The sequence below is a fragment of the Nymphaea colorata genome, chromosome 8 (assembly GCF_008831285.2).
Source record: "Nymphaea colorata isolate Beijing-Zhang1983 chromosome 8, ASM883128v2, whole genome shotgun sequence".
NCBI lineage: Eukaryota > Viridiplantae > Streptophyta > Magnoliopsida > Nymphaeales > Nymphaeaceae > Nymphaea > Nymphaea colorata.
The window spans coordinates 21,001,922-21,023,735 of record NC_045145.1 but is presented as its reverse complement, the minus strand read 5'-3'; the positions used below and the strand labels follow the sequence as shown (position 1 = coordinate 21,023,735).

At 37.0% G+C, this 21,814-nt stretch overlaps 3 protein-coding genes across 3 annotated transcripts; 1 reads left to right on the top strand and 2 right to left on the bottom strand.

Annotated features, from left to right (window-relative positions):
- Positions 1 to 869: 869 nt before the first annotated feature.
- LOC116258555 (protein NOI4-like) lies at positions 870 to 6,866 on the top strand. The gene is made up of 3 exons (XM_031635742.2): positions 870 to 1,099; positions 3,980 to 4,171; positions 6,456 to 6,866. Exons 1-3 carry the CDS (start codon positions 1,091 to 1,093, stop codon positions 6,498 to 6,500), a joined length of 246 nt encoding a protein of 81 aa, XP_031491602.1. The 5' UTR covers positions 870 to 1,090; the 3' UTR covers positions 6,501 to 6,866.
- Positions 6,867 to 8,439: 1,573 nt separating this feature from the next.
- Positions 8,440 to 13,284, bottom strand: LOC116258552 (transmembrane emp24 domain-containing protein p24beta2). Its single transcript, XM_031635740.2, has 5 exons — positions 13,054 to 13,284; positions 10,522 to 10,734; positions 9,405 to 9,591; positions 9,222 to 9,329; positions 8,440 to 8,910 (listed from the first exon to the last, which is right to left on the bottom strand). The coding sequence occupies exons 2-5, from the start codon at positions 10,732 to 10,734 to the stop codon at positions 8,777 to 8,779; spliced, it is 642 nt and encodes a 213-aa protein (XP_031491600.1). The 5' UTR covers positions 13,054 to 13,284; the 3' UTR covers positions 8,440 to 8,776.
- A 1,670-nt stretch (positions 13,285 to 14,954) lies between these two features.
- LOC116258551 (protein COFACTOR ASSEMBLY OF COMPLEX C SUBUNIT B CCB4, chloroplastic) lies at positions 14,955 to 20,449 on the bottom strand. The gene is made up of 9 exons (XM_031635739.2): positions 20,238 to 20,449; positions 19,723 to 19,889; positions 18,610 to 18,709; positions 18,456 to 18,529; positions 17,564 to 17,748; positions 17,398 to 17,468; positions 16,265 to 16,348; positions 15,509 to 15,694; positions 14,955 to 15,189 (listed from the first exon to the last, which is right to left on the bottom strand). Exons 1-8 carry the CDS (start codon positions 20,364 to 20,366, stop codon positions 15,611 to 15,613), a joined length of 894 nt encoding a protein of 297 aa, XP_031491599.1. The 5' UTR covers positions 20,367 to 20,449; the 3' UTR covers positions 14,955 to 15,189; positions 15,509 to 15,610.
- Between the last annotated feature and the right edge of the window lie 1,365 nt (positions 20,450 to 21,814).

Genomic DNA, 21,814 nt, shown 5'->3' with positions numbered 1-21,814 from the left:
ACATAAAATTACAAAATTCTGACAACCTACTGTGGAGTGTTGAGTGCATTCTCTTTTCTTCCAAGCAATCAAACATTTTATAAGATGGTTTAAGCTTGTTGCTCATATATATATATATATGGTTGATACCCTTGCGCTCAAAATTCATGCCTACTTTGAACTCTGATTAATTTTCCAACAATCAATGAAAGCCCAACCCAACACAAGTAACTGCCACTAAGTTATTCGATTAACTTTGTTGAACAATCTGAAGTAGTTTTCGTATCCAATTAGAGTCTGAATTTAGAAAACAGAACACTCAAGAAATTGGCGAGAATAAGGAACATCTCTAATTTTTTGGTACCGTTAAGAACAAGCATATATTTTGCTACAACAGTAAGTAAAACAACTTTTTATCAATCAACCCAAGGTTAACGTGACAAAAAGAATAAAATATCCAATTGGTGAAAACAAATTTTAGTTCATTTGGCAAGATTAACTATCCTAACTATGTCCAATAATAATTGCTCTTTCATTAATAGCTACGCTAATTATGTAAATGTTATTTTTTCTTTATTGAGGTTAGAAAGTTGTGCAGGAAAACCAAATTTAAAGCGTTTTTATTTAATTTCTAGAGGCTAAAATGGTAAGATTTTTATGTAATAATGTTTTTTGCTTAAGAATAAATCTGTGCATTGTTATTAAACAACTAAATATCAAACAGTTAAGTGTGTTTCACGTTGTTACTAATATATATATATATATATATATATATATATAAAAGAGAGAGAGTCTTGTAAATTTTTTTTTAGCTTTTTTTTTGGAGAAAAGCTTTCATAGAGTCGCGTCTCATCCGTGTCATCGCCGCAGAGAGGGAAGGGAATTATGGGCGGAGAGAGTCGCGGCATAGAGGAAAAGGTTGCGGTTGGAGGTTTTTTTTATTTTTAGGCATCGTCAATGCTTCGCTGACTCGGACTTCCACCCGCTACAAGACGGAGACCCCCTGCCCCTCCACCCTCTCTGTCTCTCTCTCTCTCTTCTCCGTTCCGTTGGGGGAGGAAACCGACCCTCCGATCGTCTTCCTTCTGTGTTCATTCCCCTGGGGAAATTCATGTCGTCGGTAAGAGTTGTTTCAGTTCTTTTATTTTGAAATTTTTTGAACAAGATGGTTTCTTGCTTGATCCTGCGGATTGATTTCTCTGGTTCATTCAGACGGTGATGATTCCTGTTAATATCTAACCAAAGTTCATACATTCTACCCTACATTTTCTTGTGATTCGGGTATCAGCCTTATGTCGGTGCAAATTGATGGGAGGAGGACATTTATGTTTGTTGTGGATTCCGGATCGTTTGTTTACTGCTTAAATTATGGATTCAATAAGGTGCTTTCAATTCATTGGTTGCCACAGAACAATTCCGTTGTGGCTGTGTGCATAATTGGTCAGCGTCCATTTGCTGTTGAGCATTGGGATGGCTGGCAATTGGTTATCGTTCTTCCTTTACTTTCTTCCTAAATTGTGAAATATAGGTGACAGCAATATGCTTGTTCTTTTGGTTAAACGCCTTTTTGTTCTTCATTTTTGCTGTATTTTTTTTTCATTGAACGTACAATCTGGATGGTCATTGTTATATCGTTTGGTTCAATCCATCTATTTCTCCAGGTATCGTTTGTCTGGGTGAATTAATGTTTTTCTTTTCATGAATTTTTAGCATGTCATGCAACGGATACAAGTACACAACTTGCGTCCTCAATTAAATTAATACCGGTAGCTTAGACTAGTAGATTTAATGGTAAGACACCTCACGTGATCTTCCTTTCCGGGTCATTTCAGAGGTTAACGAGGTGGTCAACTCCCCACCCACCCAACCCCACCACCCCCTCCCCTCCATAATCTCTCTCTCTCTCTCTCTCTGGAAATTCTCCTATGTTTTACTTGGACTGATTTAATTTTATCTAGTAAAACTGTAGATTAATGGTTTTCTTTTATGTTAATTTCTTAGCTAGCTCTTAATGTTTTCTCTTGATTTCTTGTTTCTTTTGTTCATTTGGGCTATATTTTCTTCCCAGTTATGTGCACTGTTACTGTTTTTCTCTTTCAGTTATTCTCCTTTGTTTCTTTCCCCTCTCTAATCTGTGTACTAAATATAGCATTTAACAGAACTCTTTACTCTCCTAAGTTTTCCTAATCATGGAGTGCCAATAGCCTGTGTTTATGGAAGTCTTAACTTCTGACACTTCTTTCTTATTCTTTTTGTTTTCTTATTGTGTATATATTAGTTCTATAATTACCATAGATCTGTTGCCTGGTTGCTGATGCAAGTAAGGAGAAAATTTTGAAAACCTTAGTAGCACAGAAAAGCTACTCCAGGAATAATATAATGTTCACAATCTCAAGTGAAGCTTGTTATGTTGGCTTGTTGACCTGCCTTAACCACGGAGCACCTCACAATATTATTCTGAATTGAAAGAGTAAGATGTCCCCTTATGTGCATCAGTGTAAAGCTATGATGATGTGCCTTTTCTATGCTTTTTGTTATGAAAATAGCCGAGGAGTAAGGATATTCAGTGGAAGCTAAATGGATATGACTGGTTGTTAGAATTTGGAGATGGGCAGATGAACACAATAACTTGGTGGTAGAAACTCTAGTTGCTACCACAAATAAACTTTTCATATTGCCATACACAAAGTAGTTAGTTCTCGTGAATAAGCCTTATATTGATAGCACTATATTGAATAAAAGAGAGCAAATAGGAATATTTCTGCTACATGTACAGATACTTTCTTGCACATGAGCTTGCAAACATACAGGGGATCACACCAGTATTTTTGCCACTTGATGATTTGATCAAATATGCTAACCAGCAGCAGACATAGGACTGCAGATGCACATGACGACAAAGGATCTGTACCATACACTCCATGTCTAAGAAGCCTCCATTATCCACATGCGATTGGCTTGTAAATTAAATTACAAACCGTAAGCACCAAAGCCTAACTGGGTGACTGAGTGCTAGTAAGACATAATCTCTATCAGGAAAATTGATTTACACAGTATGCCATTTTGTTTTGGAACTTTATCTGAATTACTAGCTGGGATATGAACAAAAAGTTGCAAGAAGAGGCTTAGGGATGAGTGTAGTGCAGGGAAGAAAAGACTCCATGGTGCTGGTTGATAGGCATGTTTTTCATGCCAACATTGAACTCTATTGTCTATTGAAGCTTGCAACTATCAGAAACCTATTACTGGAGATAAGTTTTCCAACCTTTCTCACTTATTCAAACTGATCAGAAGAGAGACTTGAAACATTGAAGCAGTTATTTTAGGAACGACTAGTCATCAGCAGAGCATATTTATTGCTTCTATTTGGTTACAATCATAAGATAACATCTACCCCAGGTGCTCTGAGGGAAGTCAAGATTCAAGACTGTCATGGTCGTCAGATTCTTCAGCAACAATGAAATCATGAACATATGAACCAGAGTTGGAAAACTGATGATAGCTGATAAGTATTTCCTTGATACTTAGTCCATTTATTTCCTAAATTTGACCAATATATTAATAATTTATTTCTAGACTTTGAATAGTTTAGCAGCATTGGGTTCTCTAGGTGTTCCAAGTGCAGGTCGGTCAAGTGATACTGAACGTTTTCACTGTCTTTATATGTAGTGTTATTATGGTATTATATGTTCACTCCTATGCATCTTGACATCCAGGAACTCCCCTTTGAGAATTTGCTCATGCAATATTCTGGATAAAGGAAAGAACAGAAATTTGGTACAATTTATTATTGATTGTAAATAATGAAACAGAAGTCTTTTTTCCTGACATTTTTTTTCTCTTAATATGTTTGTAAGAATATGGTGAGAGGTTAAGGTGCATCAGCACCCACTGTGGAACAGAGGAAAGCATAGCTGTTTGTCTACATCTCTTAGTTGTTTGCTTTCTATACAGAGATGATTTTTAGGTGAGAACTCATTTTATATACTGACTGCATCAGGACACAGGTCGGCCCTTGCCCAAGTTTGGAGAATGGGATGTCAATGACCCTGCATCAGCTGAGGGGTTCACTGTGATCTTCAACAAGGCAAGAGATGAGAAGAAAACAGGTGGAAATGTTCGTGGGACCAACTCTCCTGTGAAGGATGATGTTGCCCTTAAACAAGGAGGCTATGCTAACAAGCCAAATAGTGTAAGTTCTCTTTCAGCTTTATTTAATATATTCAGATATCGTAATTGTGCACTATAGAAATGCACAAAGAATGCATGCATGTATGTGTGCCTCTTGGAGGGTAAAAGTTTGGGAGTATTTGGATTACTTGGGCTATTGAATTATGTTCTAACTAAGGTCTATATTAAATTATAAACTAGATCTTTCTTTTGTCTATGTGATCATACAAAATGTAGGTCAAAAATAATTCTTGGTAGCAGTGTCATAGTGCTAGTATTCTTACAGTCACTGATAGAAAGAAGAACCAGCCTAGGACTGCAAAGGAAACTAAGTAGTTCAGATGAAAGTATGGAACAACTTTCCTACCAGGATCTACCCTGCAATGTAGAGTATCTAAGTGGGGAATTAAAAAAAATCCTTGTTCATGCATAAACTACATAGGCTTTTTTGGTACAAAATGAGCCACTTCAAATAGGTTCACTGGTCCAGACAGAATATGGTCAATCTGGCATAGGCCGTGTGAAGTCCGAGTAATCTATGGACAGATTGATAAGTCAAGCATTCCCCACCGACCAAGTGAAACTGTTGGTTTCTTGGTCACGACCAGCTAAAGCTAAAGTTTCATTAAAGAACATTTCCAAGGGGTAGAAGTAGAACCTTTTTGGCAAATATAACGTTTTCATGAGGCTGAACATATTCTTGGAATATGTGGGTTTAATAAAATAAGGATTAATGTGCACTGCATAAAAATTTTCTTTATTTGAGAAGGGTGGATAACAATTAGTAGTTTGGCTTTACAAAAGTAGCTTTACACATGATTTTTGTGAATCATCAATCAAAGTGATTGAACATCTCCTAATTAATGTATTCATTCTTCATACTTGTGGTGTATATATTCCATAATCTGACATATATATATATATATATATACAGTTCTCATAAGAATTCTTTACATTTTTTATGTTTATTTCAATATTTTGTTTTTAATAAAATTTCTAAAAAAAACTAAAAAACTATTTTTCCATATTTTTTTCTTTTTTATTTCTTATGCTTTTATAATTTTATGAATTTGGAACTTTTTTGGATAAAACAAACTTCATGTTTAGTAGATGAGGATAACTTCACCAATAAATTCCGAAGAACAATATTTGTGACAATAATATATATAAAAATTGACACTGACACATTTTAGGTACAATTCAAACCCAGGCTTCAGATATTGCAAATTTTCTTTTCACTGGCAGCTATAGATTTAGGCCTTTCAAACTCATCCATGAATAACTTGGCTGCGATTCAGCTGGGCAACCGAAAACACAGTTCCGCGGAGTTGATAAATCCTATATGCCTGTGCGCAGGTGTGTGTCTACTTGTCCATGTGTGTGCGGCCATGTGTATATGGATGATAGTTCTACTTAGGTAGCATGCCATGTGGCTATACACAATCTAATATGCCTGGATCTGGCCACCAAAAATTGGATCTGAATATATAAATGTGTATTCATGATCTCTTCACTATGTTGAAAGGTTGAAGCATGGTCCAGTTTATTGTGGTAATCAGTTTGCAGGATACTGAATTTAATGGTTCATAATTGAGGAACATGATGGTGGGTTAGAGGTTGCGATGAAGATATTAACAAATCATGCTAAACCTGATCTTAGTGGATTTGTTTATCCCAGATTGATAAAACACACACATTGCAACGGGCATGCTGAGTTCATTAGGAATAAGGCTCAAAATTTGTGGTTGAGTAGATTTATAGTGTTCAGTTTCATGAAGGGAAAAAAACTTTAGGTTTTTGAAGTCTTTCTCTACATGTCCTAGATTGTTGGAAATGTCAAAGTAGGTTGATAATGTGGCAAGTGTGTTTTCTTCGTTGGATCATACTCCAATTTGTTTCTATCTTGAAGACTGAGTATTTGCCTTGGCTAACTTGGTATTTTTGCCTATAAAGAGGTTATGGTTACCATGCAATTTGCTATCAGGTTTGCTTCACGCTAAAGGAATAAAGGTTGGTTTGCTTTTAGCTCGTTTGTGATAAGATATGTCTGAACTATTTACTTTGAATACTGTGCTAGACATATCTTTATTTCTAGAGCTTTAACAAGATATTCATCCTTACAGAAAAGCCAACATAAGTATGGCCATCAATTGCCTTTAGTGGGACATTAAATAGACTGAGAGTCTTTCAGATAAAATATACGATTTGATCGTTGTCATGATCATGCAGCCCATTGTTGTCGTCTTGAACTGATTAAACCAGATATTGATTGGCTCGTGATTTACTTTTTCTTTTGATGGATGCAGAGAAAATGGTTCTGCTGCATTCAGCCGAAATCGGATGAGTTCTGAATGCTATTCTCATGAACATGAAGCCGCGGGGCTTTCTGTGCAGCTCGACCTTGCAAATCTCCAAAAGAAAAGCAAAAAAGGGAAAATTTGAAGCCTTATTCAGTGCCATGTCTTCGTTCTGTTTTTTTTTCTTTTTTTTTTCTGTTCTTGTTTTTTCTTTTCTTTTTTCTCTTTTTTAAAAGAGAGAGGTTGGGGAGGATGAATGGGTAAGTCACATATCTGTTATATATAAAAGAATAGACTTTAGGATGAACAGGCTCAAGTTTTCCTTTTGTCTCATTTCCTCTTGAAGCAGCATCATGGGATATATTTCCATACATTTCTGATGATTGGAAAAGAGTGGTCTGTCTATATTTTTGTTTAAAAGGGGTCAAGCTTGTTCCCGTACTCCTTTTCACTTTTTCTTGACTATGCTTACCCATGGAGATAATAGCGTTGATCCCCTTCATAATCTAGTTTTTCCAACTAAGAATCTTATAGATGACAAGGAACGTGCTACAATTTCACATGAAACCAACTGGTGTAACTAGCGTTGTGGAATGATTATTTGGCACATAAAGGTATCATGTGGCAAGAAAGTGTAACATAGGGAAGTCATTTAGATGCTTTCATTTGACTTCTATTTGTTTTGAATGTTATGCAAGGGCTTTGCCTTTGCTATTCAAGAGGACCGTTTATTCATTGAATCAGAAACATTTTGCCTCAAGCGCTTCCCTATTTTCTTTGCTGGTGCTACGCTTTTTTCCCATGCTGTAACTTGCCATCCTACTTGAGCAATTGCTAGTTAAACCGTGACGAGTATTCAAATACACCTTTATGGTGCGTAAATAAATCTTATTAAGCATTCAAAGTCCCATGTTTCTGCATTTGGAGCTGTGGTAATTTTTCATAAGGATGCTTCAAGAGAGAAATCTGGATTTCATCCCCTTAGGTGCCATCAGTACCGTAAGATCCTTCTTTAGTTAATAAGGTGAGCTCTTGCACATGACACATTTCCGAGAAACCGCATTTTGTAATAATTGCTGTTGATTCAACAATGTATGCCCGCTTAAAAGAAAAATATTATTGTTCCATGAGACAGAAATTGTGCACCACCACCAAAAAAGAAAACCATAACAAAATGTTTCTTCCAAGCTTTCAGGCTGGCTTCAACAGGAGTGAAAAATGAACCCAGCTGCTTTATTTTCTCTGCAGTGAAAAGGCCTTACGAATTGCCAATCAGAAGCGCGTTGTGACCGAGCTTCAACTTTGTCACTGATTAAACTGGTTCATTTTTAAGCTCCAACTTCAATCAGAAATCTCCAACGTACCATGGCCTGAGTTACGTAGATAGGCTTGAACAAAGAATCAAGTACAGGTCAAGGGATCGGCATTGAACACGAGTTGTGTTGGGATGGGTTTGGCTGGAACTTGGCACTAAGCAGCCATAAACTGAATCGGTTAAATAGTCGCCCTGGCTGGAGGTTGGAATGGTAGGGTAGAACCAAATTCAACCTGGACAAGTACGACAGTCCATAGTCCATAGTCATGGCTGGCACGATCATGAAGCCCCGTGAAACTTGAAAAATGAGAAGACAATGCAAACAAACAGCTACCTTGGCTGCAAGGCGTGCCTGTCCAGGCGAAATGAAATCACTGAGTGTTTTATCCATGTACTAGATACCACAGGTATACACACATGGCGAACTTGTAAATGTTGCAAACAATGGTATAGCAACACAGTGAAACTTTGTTCCAGTAAGTTCACAAGGTTGACAATTCAGTTAATGCAGATTGCTAGAGGAGTTCGGTTTGACAGTTTTAAGCCAGAATAGTAAAGAGTCAACGTTTTCACAAGGTCAGCCAGCTCTCTTAGCAATAACCATAAGGAACCTCAAGGATTCTTCCAACAAGAAGCCTGCTGATATGCATTCGGTGGTAAGTCTTTCCTTGTCCCAGCTGGAAAAAGAACATTAATCTCTTGAACAACTGAAATAAAAGAACATGCCACGACAATCCAGAGCCCCAGCCAAGTCCTCCCCTGCTTAGGCTACACTATAGATAGTCTACAAAACAACTTTAACATTGGGGTCAAAATCGTTTATAAATAATGACAAAGTGATAAAACTTTGTAGTGGTTAAATTGAAGTGGACAGCTATTTGATTCCTGCTGATCAGTTGTAATTCACTTCGAACAATCTCAACCAACCATCCACCGATATCGCTTAAGGCCACCAAGAAATAAGCTGGACTGTCAGGCTAACAAACCCTCCACTACAAGCAAATATAAAAAAGTCTCAAACCCTTGAGGTGCCAAGCTTGCGTTCAAAAAGTCGGCGCAAGAGATAAACTTGCAGCATGCTGGCACAAATCAAAGCAGCAGATTCAAAAATAGCTTTGTGGATCGCTCTTCTGCTCATTCCTTCATTAACTGCAAGAAAGAAGCTAATTCTGTCAGCAACATGCTTATTCTTTTTTGAACGATGTTTATGACGAGAACAGCAATTATGGAACCGAATGCAAACAGGCTGCTGATTGAAGCAAGCTTGTAAGGGCTTTCCAGGTGAAGACATCAAACAGGAAGGACAAGCATAAATGCATGCACCCATAACAGCAGAAGACAGTACAGCAAAGTGACAAAAAGTACACAACCCAACGTGAAGTGTTGTCAAGCTATATGGTTGGGAAATAAGATAAAAAATATAAACCAATATATGTGTTTATACATCTAAGAGAGCATACCAAGGGCTTGACGTTCAGTCTGAGCTTCCAGCCAGTGCTGCTCAAATTGCACATTGTAAAGAGCTTCTTCCAATTTAGCAATCTGCTCCAACAGAGGCTTCAAATGCTCTGCACAAGTCATTCAAATCTCTTAACATCAATGTTTAAAACCAAAAAGAGCAAATGAGAAGGCAAATGGCCTACCATCTTTTGCATGCTGCTCATAGAATGCAAAATGACCAACATGTACATCAAAGTCGATAGTTTCATGGTAAGGAGACTTATTTTTAAAACAGAACCGATGGAGGCCCCTCTTGTGTACTAAAAATTCAAACATATCACTCGTTTTGTCACGTGAATCATGAAGTTGCTCCCCACTAGGACCAGTCACCTGGAAATAGCACACCAAGACGTTAAATAAATTCTCTGTGGTGCAAATCAGCAGTAGCAGCTTGTAAACAAACAGTACCATATCATAGTAGGCAGACACATGACAACAAAATCAAATTTCACTTTTTGAAAAGAAGCACACTTTTCAGAGGAGGAGGCCAGATTGGAAAGAAAAGAAAGACAGAGAAAACATTGATTCAATGCTAATAACAACAATATAAATGCATGCTAATTACATGGCAGTGGAAATCAGGGAGGAGATACACCAAGGAAAATCAAGTTGTTGGGAACTTTTCGTGCTAGCATAAATTTGGCATGAATCATATGTAAGAATATCAGTATATAATAAAGGCAGAAAATGTCTCAGCAAAATGTTATCCTAAGTGATGCATTTGTGGGGAACAACAACAGGCCCTCCTTCACACAGTGTAAGATGTGTGTTTCAACTCTGCATACATCTGGATGTTTTTGCAGGCAAGCATATAACTAATATTTGTTTTCAACCTTTAAGAATCTCAAGTAGTTGTTTAAGGAAAGGAAGATCACAAAATGCACTTTGTCATGGCTATATGGGTACGTCCACTTTGGTGGGAACATGGCAGCTCATAGACATAGCTTCATGATCCTGTACAATCCATATGAAGCTATTAAGAACAACTGGAAAGGCACTAGACTAGCAGCATACTCACTTCAAAACAGATCAGCACATAACACACACATATCCATTTTCACTTGCCAACAGCAAGGAAATCATCACAAGTAAAACAATGTCAAAACGACAAGAGTCCAGCGATGACTATGTACATCCAAGAGAGATTTCCATATCATGCAATGAAGGATTTGAAACTGAAAACCAGATATGAATCAATAGGATAAGATAGCATCTTCATTTAAAGAACTGATCTTGAGAAGCAGCAGGAGGAAAACTTACAACAAGGTCCACACCATCATTTGCAGAATTCCAAGCAGATTCGTATTTGAGAACAACAAAAGAAACGTGGACAGTATCGCCTTCATATGGCACCATATGAGAGAAGCACTCTTCCCTGTCAATGACAAATCTAATCCCATGGGCAGATTGTAGATTTGATAAGAGGAGGCTTGCGATCACAAACAGACCCAGCTTTAGATAAGATATCCTCATCTATCAACAATCATATGAAACAGTCATGCAGTCAGTGGGAGTTTCAGGGGCCATTATATCCAAAATGGATTCAACAAAAATACTGTTCGTGGAGTTGCAGAAAGCATCTCTTCTGTATGTTCAGAAGCAAAAAATAACTGATACTCTTAAAATGGTACAGAACGGATTCCAAAAAATAATTGAAGCTGATGCTTTACTTTCTGAAATTAGGGAAGCAATAACATCTCCCTCCAATGAGCAAATTCCATATCCTTTCTGACTTTGTATACAATTGTATGTCAAGTAACGTTAAGATGAACAAAAGTAGAAGAAAAAAAAAAACAACCTAGAGACAAAAAAATTGTCACTATCAATAGATCTATGGAAGGTCAAACCTGCATTGACAAAGTGCAGATGTTGTGACAATGTGTATTTTAGTCACACAATAAGAAGCAACATACATAAGCTGTTTCTGTGCTTATTGTGATCTATAAAGCTTCATTTGTGACACTTCAAAGTTCAAACAACAGTCCATATGCAAGGACTACATTCATTTTGATCATATCCTGCAAGAATGAGTCACCATTAACGTAGAGAAATCATATCACAAAATCAGATATATTTCTTAAATCCCTTTCAAAAAATTTAAGTCTCCTTAAATAATTTTCTATCATCGAGGACAAAATTGGGAAAAAGGGAGAAGATGAACTCTTGGAGTCAAGACAAGTTGTGGGAAAAACTGGGCCTCCATTACTAATCTTGCTAATCAATACACATTATATCTATTCAAAGTAGGAGTCTTCAACAAGAGTTTTCTTTCTTTTTTACATACGTTCTTGATACCTTGAGCTTTCAAATGCAGGTGTAACGGCCATTTCTTTGATCATGCAAGTACTGAGTTTCTCCAATCCAAATTTTCATGTGAATCCAGAGATACCTTTGAAGAGGAAAGGTTTCTTCTTCTCATGGTTCAATCCAGAACTACATATTGGATGGTGCCAGCAAATGCCACTCTGATCCAAAAGATTTGCTTATGTTTTTTTTAAGTTCAGTGTGAATCGACACTGCCCACCCTAAACTCACATTAAAATACATGATTGTTCCTTTCTCAACATAATTTCCCAAGCTCAACATGCATCCTTATATATCAGATTTCTAAATCTGTCTATCTCTAACTGTAAAGAATCTGTCAACACTGATACAGATATACACATAGATGGACAAACTCTGCATTCATATATACGAATACCTAAGTGCATCCTCCTGTTTCAAGTTTTTCAAACACGATCCTCACATATTTGTTCAACTTTATCAACATGTGCTTACCCATCTTCCCTCAGCTTACAATTTTAAGATGTAGTCCTGAATGCTCTTGTAAGCAAGTAAACCAACCATACACGTCCTATGAGGCTATGACATGTAAGTTAGAACTCTAGATCTATAATTCTATATGTTGAGCTAGACAAACACACATGATATTCGTGCCACTTCAGTGGTGGGAAGACAGACCTTGCAAAAAGCTACTTCACAGAATATATATAGAACATGCACTGCCAAGATCTTCACCCTAATATAAAAAATACTGTTAATGTATTTTTCAGACAGTTCCCTAAATCCATCCATGACATGCCACTAGATATTAACACCAACCATGTAAAGAAGGGACCACGGTTGCCAGGTGACTTTTACGTGCCTCAGAGGCACCTTTGAGCAACAAGATTTCATTAAACGTCATCTACTTAGATGGTAGTAAATATATAGGATTCAACCACACAAGTCAACGGTGTAAGGTCATAATTTAACATTACAGGAACGTTTCCGCTTGACCCGTTTCATTGCAAACGAACTTAGAAGTTAAAATCTCAGAATGGATGTTACAGAAATATGAAAGATCAATCTACAGAAGAGATGAACTCCTACTTCTTATGACAAAGCCTTCCTATAATCAACCAATAAAGAACATAGTTATCTTGGTCATTCAACCATAAATCCAGATAGACATATTTACAGATTCGTCTCGTAATCAAAACAATTTGTTACGAAATGAGTTTTTTCTTTCTCTTTCTCTGATCTCCTTATAAGTAACAATTTCTCGTCCGTTCACAGACCATGGATTCAGAAGAAATCCCTTCCTAAAGAAACTATCAGAAACTTCCCCAGGAAAATCTCTAAATGAAAGTCAAAACTAAACGCCGGAGCGACCACATCTCAACGGATCAAGATAATTTGGGAAGGCCAAGATCTCCCCCAACAAAAGAAGCCCAACGGCACTCGCGTGTAATCTCTTCCAAAGCCCATCAAAAGATTTCAGAAATCACAGGAGAGAGAGAGGGAGAGAACCTGATTTGGCGTACGCGATATCCGGCTTGTGACCTTTCGATTATTTCCCGGGGGAAGTAATTTTCCAGTATGTGACCTCCCTGTTTGTGACCTCTCGATTTTTTCCCGGGGAAAGGGCAGGGAGAGGAGAGAGTTGACAAATTGAAAAACCAATGCCAATGCCCACCACGCCACCGTTCTGGTTTATATTTCCTGCGACTCCATTTATCTGGAGAGAGAAGGAGAAAGAGCGAGCCAAACAGACCAACGCAAACGGGTCCGCCGCTCTGGTCCAAGCATGTATCGAAGCGAGCCGCAGTTTGGCCGTACGCTGGCTGAGAACTCTGTTCGAGCCAAGTTCTATCGAGCAGGCTCGAGGTCGACTCTTTCCAACTATTTTTTAAGCTTATTTTATTTCTTTTAACTTGTTAACTTATTGATCTTTTAACTTGTTAACTTATTGATCTTTTTTTTTTCTAGCATTCATTATGTAGTGGAACCAATACAAGTTTAAACGAATTAAGTTCTTATCACTCGAATTCAACTCGTTTAACATTTCAATTATCACTCGAACTCAACTCGTTTTACATTTCAATTATACATTTGTACTTGAGCTCTACTCATTTAAAAGAAAGAGCCCAGTTCAGATCGAGTTTTGACAAGCAAATTCAAGTCAAGCTTAAGCTGGTTCAACTCGCATCACGCTATAATTGCTATAATTGTAGAGGCATCGGTTAGTTGCTGGGTCTGTTTGCATCTCATCCTAAATCACGATTTCTACTCACTCTGCCTTTAAAACGAGCATTCAAAAACTTTGAATCCACACGAGATCCAATCAGGAGTGGATGAGTCCTGGTTCAAAATACATGTTCTGATTATGGATCCAGAAATATGTGTTTGGTAGCGTCCTTTTTTATGTACAACAATTCCATCACTATCGGATCTTTATTCAGGTTAAAAGTACATCCGATTACCAATCCCAACCCAACTCAGATCCAAATTTTCAAATCCAAATACATCTGAATGTATAACCAAGTCTTAACTCAAAACGAATGAATCAGGCTTGAACTGGATGCCCAGCTAGATGTGATCCATTTACAGGCACAGCTCGAATGACCTTATCTGGTGAGAGTATGATGGAGAATCGAGTTAAATTGTATACATACGGTCTTCACCTTCATTTTTTCATCTTGCCTTTCTTTCTCTCTTTTATTTTTTTTTCCTTTGACTACAGAACCATCCTCCCCACCTAAGATTGAGGAAACCTATGGAGAACAGAGACTTAGAAAAATCAGTTCCATCCTAAAAGGACCGTTTGACATCGTTTGACATTAGGAACATTGTGTGTTCCATGGATCTATTCTAAAAGTTGAGCAGATTCAAAAAAAATTTGAACAAGTGTTCCACTAATCTGCCATAATCTTTAGGATAAATTCATAACGCACTCACATAGTATTCCAATACCAAAAGTCCCCAAAATGAACATGGTTGCCAGTTTGACTTGATACGAATCTATTACCAATTGAAGCCGGTTCACTTCTCTGCACAAAATATGCATCTAGAAACTCAATCTCCCAGAAGTTTCATTCAATCAAACTCTATTAGACCATCTTCATTAAGTTTTATCTGACTAGTAGCATGTAAAGGTTGGATTAGACAACCTAGTCCGACGTGATTTGGTTTTCACAGAACCCCTACAAATTTGACTCCGAAATTAATATAGTTAACCCGATTAGGTAGGCTTTGACATGGCTAGATTCGATCCAAGTGAGCGTTCACATCATGACAAGTATCAGTGCACAGGAGAGCGAGGGAGAAAGAGAGAGAGGGGGAGAGAGAGATTGTCATTCTCGGCAAGCAAGACCAGTCGCAATGGGTACTTATATGGCAACATACAAAGCGCTTCACCTAAGGCCATACACTGCTGGGAATGCGACTCCCTGCTCTACTTTTAGTTTCCATGTAAGAGATTTGAAACAGTGAAACAAGTTACATCAGAAACAAGTGGAGAATCTCAAGGTTCAATTTCTCATCAGGTAGAAACTAAAAAATACTGATCAAAGATCCCTAGTTGTAAGAAACATCCTGATGACAATGGACCTTGTCAGCGGATGAAACTTGAAAGAGCTTGCTACATGGGCATTGTCGAATGAAGATCTGCAGAAAAGAGAAAAACAACAAAACAATGCACTAGTCACGAGTATGCGTCACAGTGGAATCAAGGCAGACTTGGCAGCTCACTTTCAAATGCACGAATGCAGGTTTAGGAAGCCTATAGCGCACAAATAGAAGATTCATTCTTCTTCCAATTCAATCTTCAAGGAATGTGCTCTCTCATTTTCTTCCAGAAAACTTGGTCTCGGACAAACATAATAAACTGGTCTTCTCATAAAAATGATTCCAACAAAGAAAGGAAAAGGAAAACTGGAAAACAAAAGAAACGTAAAAGATAGATGACATGAAAATGAATGGATACCTTTTCTGGAGTAACTGTGATACAGTTTGCTCTTTGTAGGCAAAGGGATTAACTGAACAAGGATCTTTTATGCACAGAAACCACAAGTAATATGATGCCGCTTCATCTTTCAACTGGAATAGAACTATCAGCCCATGCTTTTGAAAATGTCGCATCTAATTTTTCACCAAGTAGGGTAATCCATGACTGCCAAAAATCTCAAAGCAATCAGTGTATCGGAAATCAACAACTGATTCCAGAAAAACAAAAAAGTTGACCTCTCATATATAACAAGTTTTTACTTTTTAGCCAAAGTGAAAACCAAACTCTATTGGAACAAGTCGGAAGTTGTCATGATTTTGCTTTTGCTAGGGCACATCGAGAAGAATAGAACACTCTAGTTAGATACTAGTTGAACCAAAGTATGAAAAGTGGAACTTCTGAAATTATTTTGTCTACCAAAAATTGAAGCTTTATTTTGGAAAACACACTCTTTGTTTTGAAAAGTGCAAGTATAAAAACTGCATTGGCACTTTACTGTTTATTAGTACAAAATGGAAGTTTTTAAAACATAACAATGTAAGTATTAGTTCACAGGTCATGAAAACAAAGGTGCATGTATGTGGCACCATTTTTTTGAAAATTCTTGTGTTCCTATTTATTTGAAATATAAAAGTAAAACATTTTATTCATTAGAATACTTGATACATAATGAGCGAACACACAAGATTGCCAGATCGAAGGTGCCACTAAGGGAATGGAAAGCATCAGACAAACCTGATCAGCACCGGTGAATCCTCTAATCATGTCTCCACCTATGACCATCATTCCTTTTTCACCAATTGGCTGCAAAATGAGTGCCTAAATTTGCACAAGACCAGAGGTATGACAGTATATGAGATTGTGGGATAAAGAAGACATCCAACATTCTGCATTACTGCTTTTATTATGTCCATAGTTACATAGGTTGGATAAGAAAACTTCAGTTGCTTGACATGGTGGAGGAAAAAAGCTTATCGGGTTTCATGTGAATATTATGTTAAGTCCTAGCACCATAAGAGTTCCCCCTGAAATATAAATAGAGCCTGCTAAACAAGTGAAAGGCATGGAGTCCAAAATTACATTAAGGCCTATGAAAAAATAAAGAATGCAAGCAAGCTACATAATCAGTGAGTGAGTTTCAAGTTAAAAAAAGAACCTACCAATACCATGCTCAGTGTTTGAGTGCTAAACCACAATTAACCAAGGTAGTGATCAAACTGACCATCCAATCATGGTTGTGGAGTCTAAAACACAAGAAAATACAGATGCCTAAAATTAACTTAGCTCTGGTTAGCTTTTTCAGCACCAACACAAGACTAAGCAGCTTAGTAACAATATCTAGCAAATTCTTGAGAGAGAATGGATGATGGGCAAGCAATCTAACCAGTTCAATGACATACATGTCTTGAAGTAAGTGATATCAACTACAATGTACATTTGAAATATATGGGACTATTCTCACGAGCAATTAATGGATAAATCCACCTCAAATTTTTACAGATACATCTGTTGAAATTATACGATCACAAGGATTAAAAAATACCAGTAAGCAATTAAGGCGACAAACTGGTTACAATATCCTTTTTTGCTTTTTTACTTCAGCATGATCACACAAAATATTTATCAAGGTCTTGAAGAAGAAGTTCCTGAGAACAATTTGAAAGAAAATATGACTAATAAAATTAAGAAAGCATAGTGTTGGATAGCTGTGTCCAAACTCTGTAATGCAGAAGTGAATGGGCACAAGCACCAAACGGACAACACACAAATACAACATCATAAAAGAAGTCTTAATAATCTAAATGCTGAAAAAAGTAGATGCTGTTAGTAGTCTATTGCAATGAATTAAAGTCTAACTGCATATAAACCTGGGTATTTGGTGGTAGAAACGGGAATTCAGACCTTCCTGGGTAAAGAGAAAGATTTGCCAAATAAATCTCTGCAACCAAATACATGTTTTGTGCACATTAAATTTCTAAACCTGAAAAATCAAACATAATGTATAACTAAAAGGAACAGAATATGGTGGCTTACGCTTCAGAGATTTCTTGACACTTTCATAGATGGAACATTGAACAAACTTTTCAGCATCTACAATGACAATATCCCCCTCTTTTGCAGAAGATTCAGCTGCCACACCAATTTGAAGCACACAAGTGTTTTTATAAACTATAACTAATGATCGACAACATGTTACATCCTCAAGGCTTTTCCATAGCCTACCAATGTCATCGAAAAATAGCAGAAGTTAGAATGGAGGAATCTCCTTCGAACCATCACAAGGACAAGATTGTAAAAAATTCATACAGCCTACTTACACATAAAAGAAATAAAAGTAAGAGAGCTGAATCTTCATGAACTAACAATCTCCTGCAATCATCACAAGAATATGCAGGCCTTACACTTAATGGATTTCTTGACATTTCAGAATTTGGACACGGAACATATTTCCACAATCCATTGAAATGAGCAGGTTCTAAATTTCTAATAGTCAAATAGATCAATTGAAATAAAAATGTTGAGCACAATCAAAGAAACTGCTGTGTTAAGAATGCCTACAAATGATAGATTAACTTCACAAGGAAAAATATGATTAATTTATAAATGGATTGTATTTGTCCTATATCGGCTATCAGACATTCATGTCAGAAATGCTGGTGAAAAGAAAAAAAACTGTATACAGCTATAACGTTGCTCCAAACAAATAGCAGCCTATTTAACTGAATAACTTGAAATATCATTTGAATGATAGGGAAACAGCCATTCCTTTAAAACGCAATCAGAATCTAAAAATTTGTAGACAATAAGATGTTCTAGCGTACATGAAAGAAGAGGTGTTTTCCGAATTAACTACAGTATAATAAACTTTTCTGTGTTGGGTTCTTTCATCTACAAAATGAAAGTCAAAGGAAAACTAAAAAAGTACCATAGAACCTCAGCTTCTATAGAAGGTGGTAAGTCAGGCAACATTTTTCGACATTGAACACCTTGAGGAATCACCTGAAGAGAAGAAACTACAATAAGGAAATAAAAAAGAACACACCCCTCAAGATCACCAGAAAACCAAGAACTTTCCCAACCTGAGGTACATATTTTGGCCGAATTGACAACCAGACCAGGCCAGTGAGAATATTAGTGACAGCCAATGCAAGAGCTAATATGTCTGTTCTTGACTGCGAACTGTCATACAAAAAGATTTTGGCATTACTCTGAGCTAGCAGCTATGAGAGAGAAACAAGAAGCAGACATGCTAAAGTTTAAACTAAAAACTAAAAGCTTGAAAAAAGAAAAGGACAATAAATATTAGAAGACACTATTGGATCATATTGTAATTTTCTTTAGCAAATAGGCAAATGGGATAGGAGACTACAGAAAATGAACTAAAAGCATTTTTATTCTTCCAAAAAGAAAGAAAACAGTAACTCAGCTGGTAAGCGTTTTATTCTTCCACAAAGAAAAACAGCAATTCAGCTGGCAAAGGTGCTAATCTAACTTTTTTCTTCGTTTGGTGTATGCACGACTACAGAAAATGAACTAAAAGCATTTTTATTCTTCCATAAAAAAATAAAACAGTAATTCAGCTGGCAAGCGTTTTTATTCTTCCATAAAGAAAAACAGTAATTCAGCTGGCAAAGATGCTAATATAACTTTTTTCTTCGCTTGGTGTATGCACTTCTAGCAATACAGCGGGCCACAAACACTGCAATCGTACTTCCAGGTGCTATTGGGAGCAGGCTGAGGAACAGCCCTAACCATTTGCCTTTGAGAAAAAAGTTGCTGCCCAATATTTCCGTCTACGAAGCTTCACTTGGCATCCAAACACTTTACTGTTGCACCAAGAAATGTCCCTCTTGCATTTGCAGTATTTATCACAACGCCCAACTAAATGGAACGGTACTCCTTGAATGGAAAGATATACCAAGTTATCAAATGTAAGGCAAACATGTGGAACTCGGAGAGAAACATGGCGACGTTTTAACTTTTAACCAATGCACTACATAGCCGACCAGATGAGAGAGAATCCCGACGCCAACCCATGTCGGTGGTTGAACTCATAAAAGTTAGCACAAACAATGCAAGCGAAATAGCAGAAGTACTCTAAGTAAATTTTTATTTGAATGGTCCGATTAATTTATAGTATGAGATTCATTCACATTAATACAGAAATCAACTGAAAATGGGTTTAAGCCAACCTGCTAGCATCGATCACAGGGGCGACGAGTGAAGCTGTACGGTTGAGAAGAACAGCAACGAGGGAGAACCCACCAACATATATTGGGAGGCTGCGAACAGCATCTCCGTTACTCAAAACCCATTCGACAATCCAATCCTTCTTTGGAACTGGACCTCTGTACCCACCCTTGAGATAAAGAAATCAATTCTCTCAGGAATTAAATCTATCGCGGAAAAATCGGCAGTCCAAGAAACCAAGTTGAATTATAATTATAAGCAATTAGGAGAGCTAAACAACCAGGTTCAACGCGCATAAAGCACTTAAAGAACTCATGTCACAAAGAAAATCAAGTTACGACGCTGCGGAATGGGAAGAGCTAAAACCACCGACAGGGTCCGTAGCAACTCTCTCAACGATCCTACAAACTCAAGATTTGAGAAAGCAAGAGCCCGCAGGATCCAATTATCCAAAGAAATGAAAGCAAAAAAAAAAAAAAACACGGAATTTGAGTAATGGGGAAGAGCTAAAGCCCACCTGAAGCCTCGCAAAAATTCTGGAGGAATCCGACTTAACCAGCCGAAGACGACCCAATGAAGGCCTCTCCAGTAAAGGGATTGGAAGAAGAGGACGGGCAAGCGATGGCTTTAACAAAGTTGAGAACATCCTGCGTCAACCTGACGAAGATGAGGCATTCACCCAGGACGGTTTCCTGAAAAATATCGAGAGAGAGAGAGAGAGAGAGAGAAAACAGGTAATATATGGTCGTTTATTTTTTATTTTTTTTGGCGGTTAAGTTTTAGTGCTCGGGACACCTGCCCTTTCCTTCCACTGTAGTTTTTTCGTCCTTCAATAATGAAAACCGAGAGAAACTTCCAAGGAAACATAACACAAACAATAGTTGAGAATAGTTTCATAAGCGTAATATAGAAATTAAAATAAATTAAAATTGGTGAATGAATAGATGAAAGTTAGGTTGTCATGGATTATATTTTTTTGTATTGCAAACTATAAATACATTGATACTTTAGTTGATAGGTGTCTTGTTTTTTATTTAAATCCTAAATAGAACAAAGAAAAAAAGAAAATGGCTTCGGCCACTTTTTGGGTATTGTCCCTCCCCTCTTCACTTCCACCCCCAATTATTAAGAATAATATTGAAAATAAAAAGTTAAATAACACAAAAACTCGAGTTTCAGGTAGCCATCCTCACTTTAACATGGTATGAAAAAATTTAGGTAACAGAAAACTCCAAGTAGCCATTTCCACTTTTCCATGCTATGCCCTTAACATGGGAAGGCATGTTCCAATGATTGGACATTTTGTTAATTATACATCTCATAATACATGGTCCTTTGTTAGAAGCTACAACTTATAACCTGTTTGGTTCCTATACATTTTTTTAGAACTTCATCTTTTGTCTGAAATACACACAAAGTGAGATGGGTAAATGTAAATTTAACATTAACACATAACCATACTGCACAAAATAGGACCAGAATCTGGATCTGCTCCAGCTGATTCCCATCCAAATTGAGATCGCACTAAACTTGCATTAGCATGTCAGTTCTTCTCACTTTCTGTCTTAGCAGGTCTTGAAAAAGGTTAAACTACTAACACATGGATCCTCATTTTATCACTGGTTTTTGGTCTGTCCCAGACACACTTTAAAATTAGGCCGACAACTGACCAAATCTGTGTCAGATCAAAGTGTTATTGCATCTGCTCCGATTGTCATTTATTGTAAATTGTGGTACCCGCGTCATATCGGTCGGCTCACCGTTACGGCATATTTGTGTATTGACTTGTATTGTGTTGTTTTTTCTATTTTCGAATTCAAAAATTAATTGAAAATGCTTTAAATTGATTTAAAGTTTTTAAAATACATAAATATATCGATATACATTGGCCTTATGTTATATCAATATGAGATCGATAGAATACATATCAACCGAGTAGCTCTGATACGACGAGTTTTTTACACTACTGCAAAAAAGATATACCCAAGGAATTATGCCGTGTAGTACAAAGCTTGGAGACAGATCCATATAATGTAACGTATATTAAAGTAGTTAGAGACTTTCTTATTGTCTTTGATATACTTTAAATTAAAA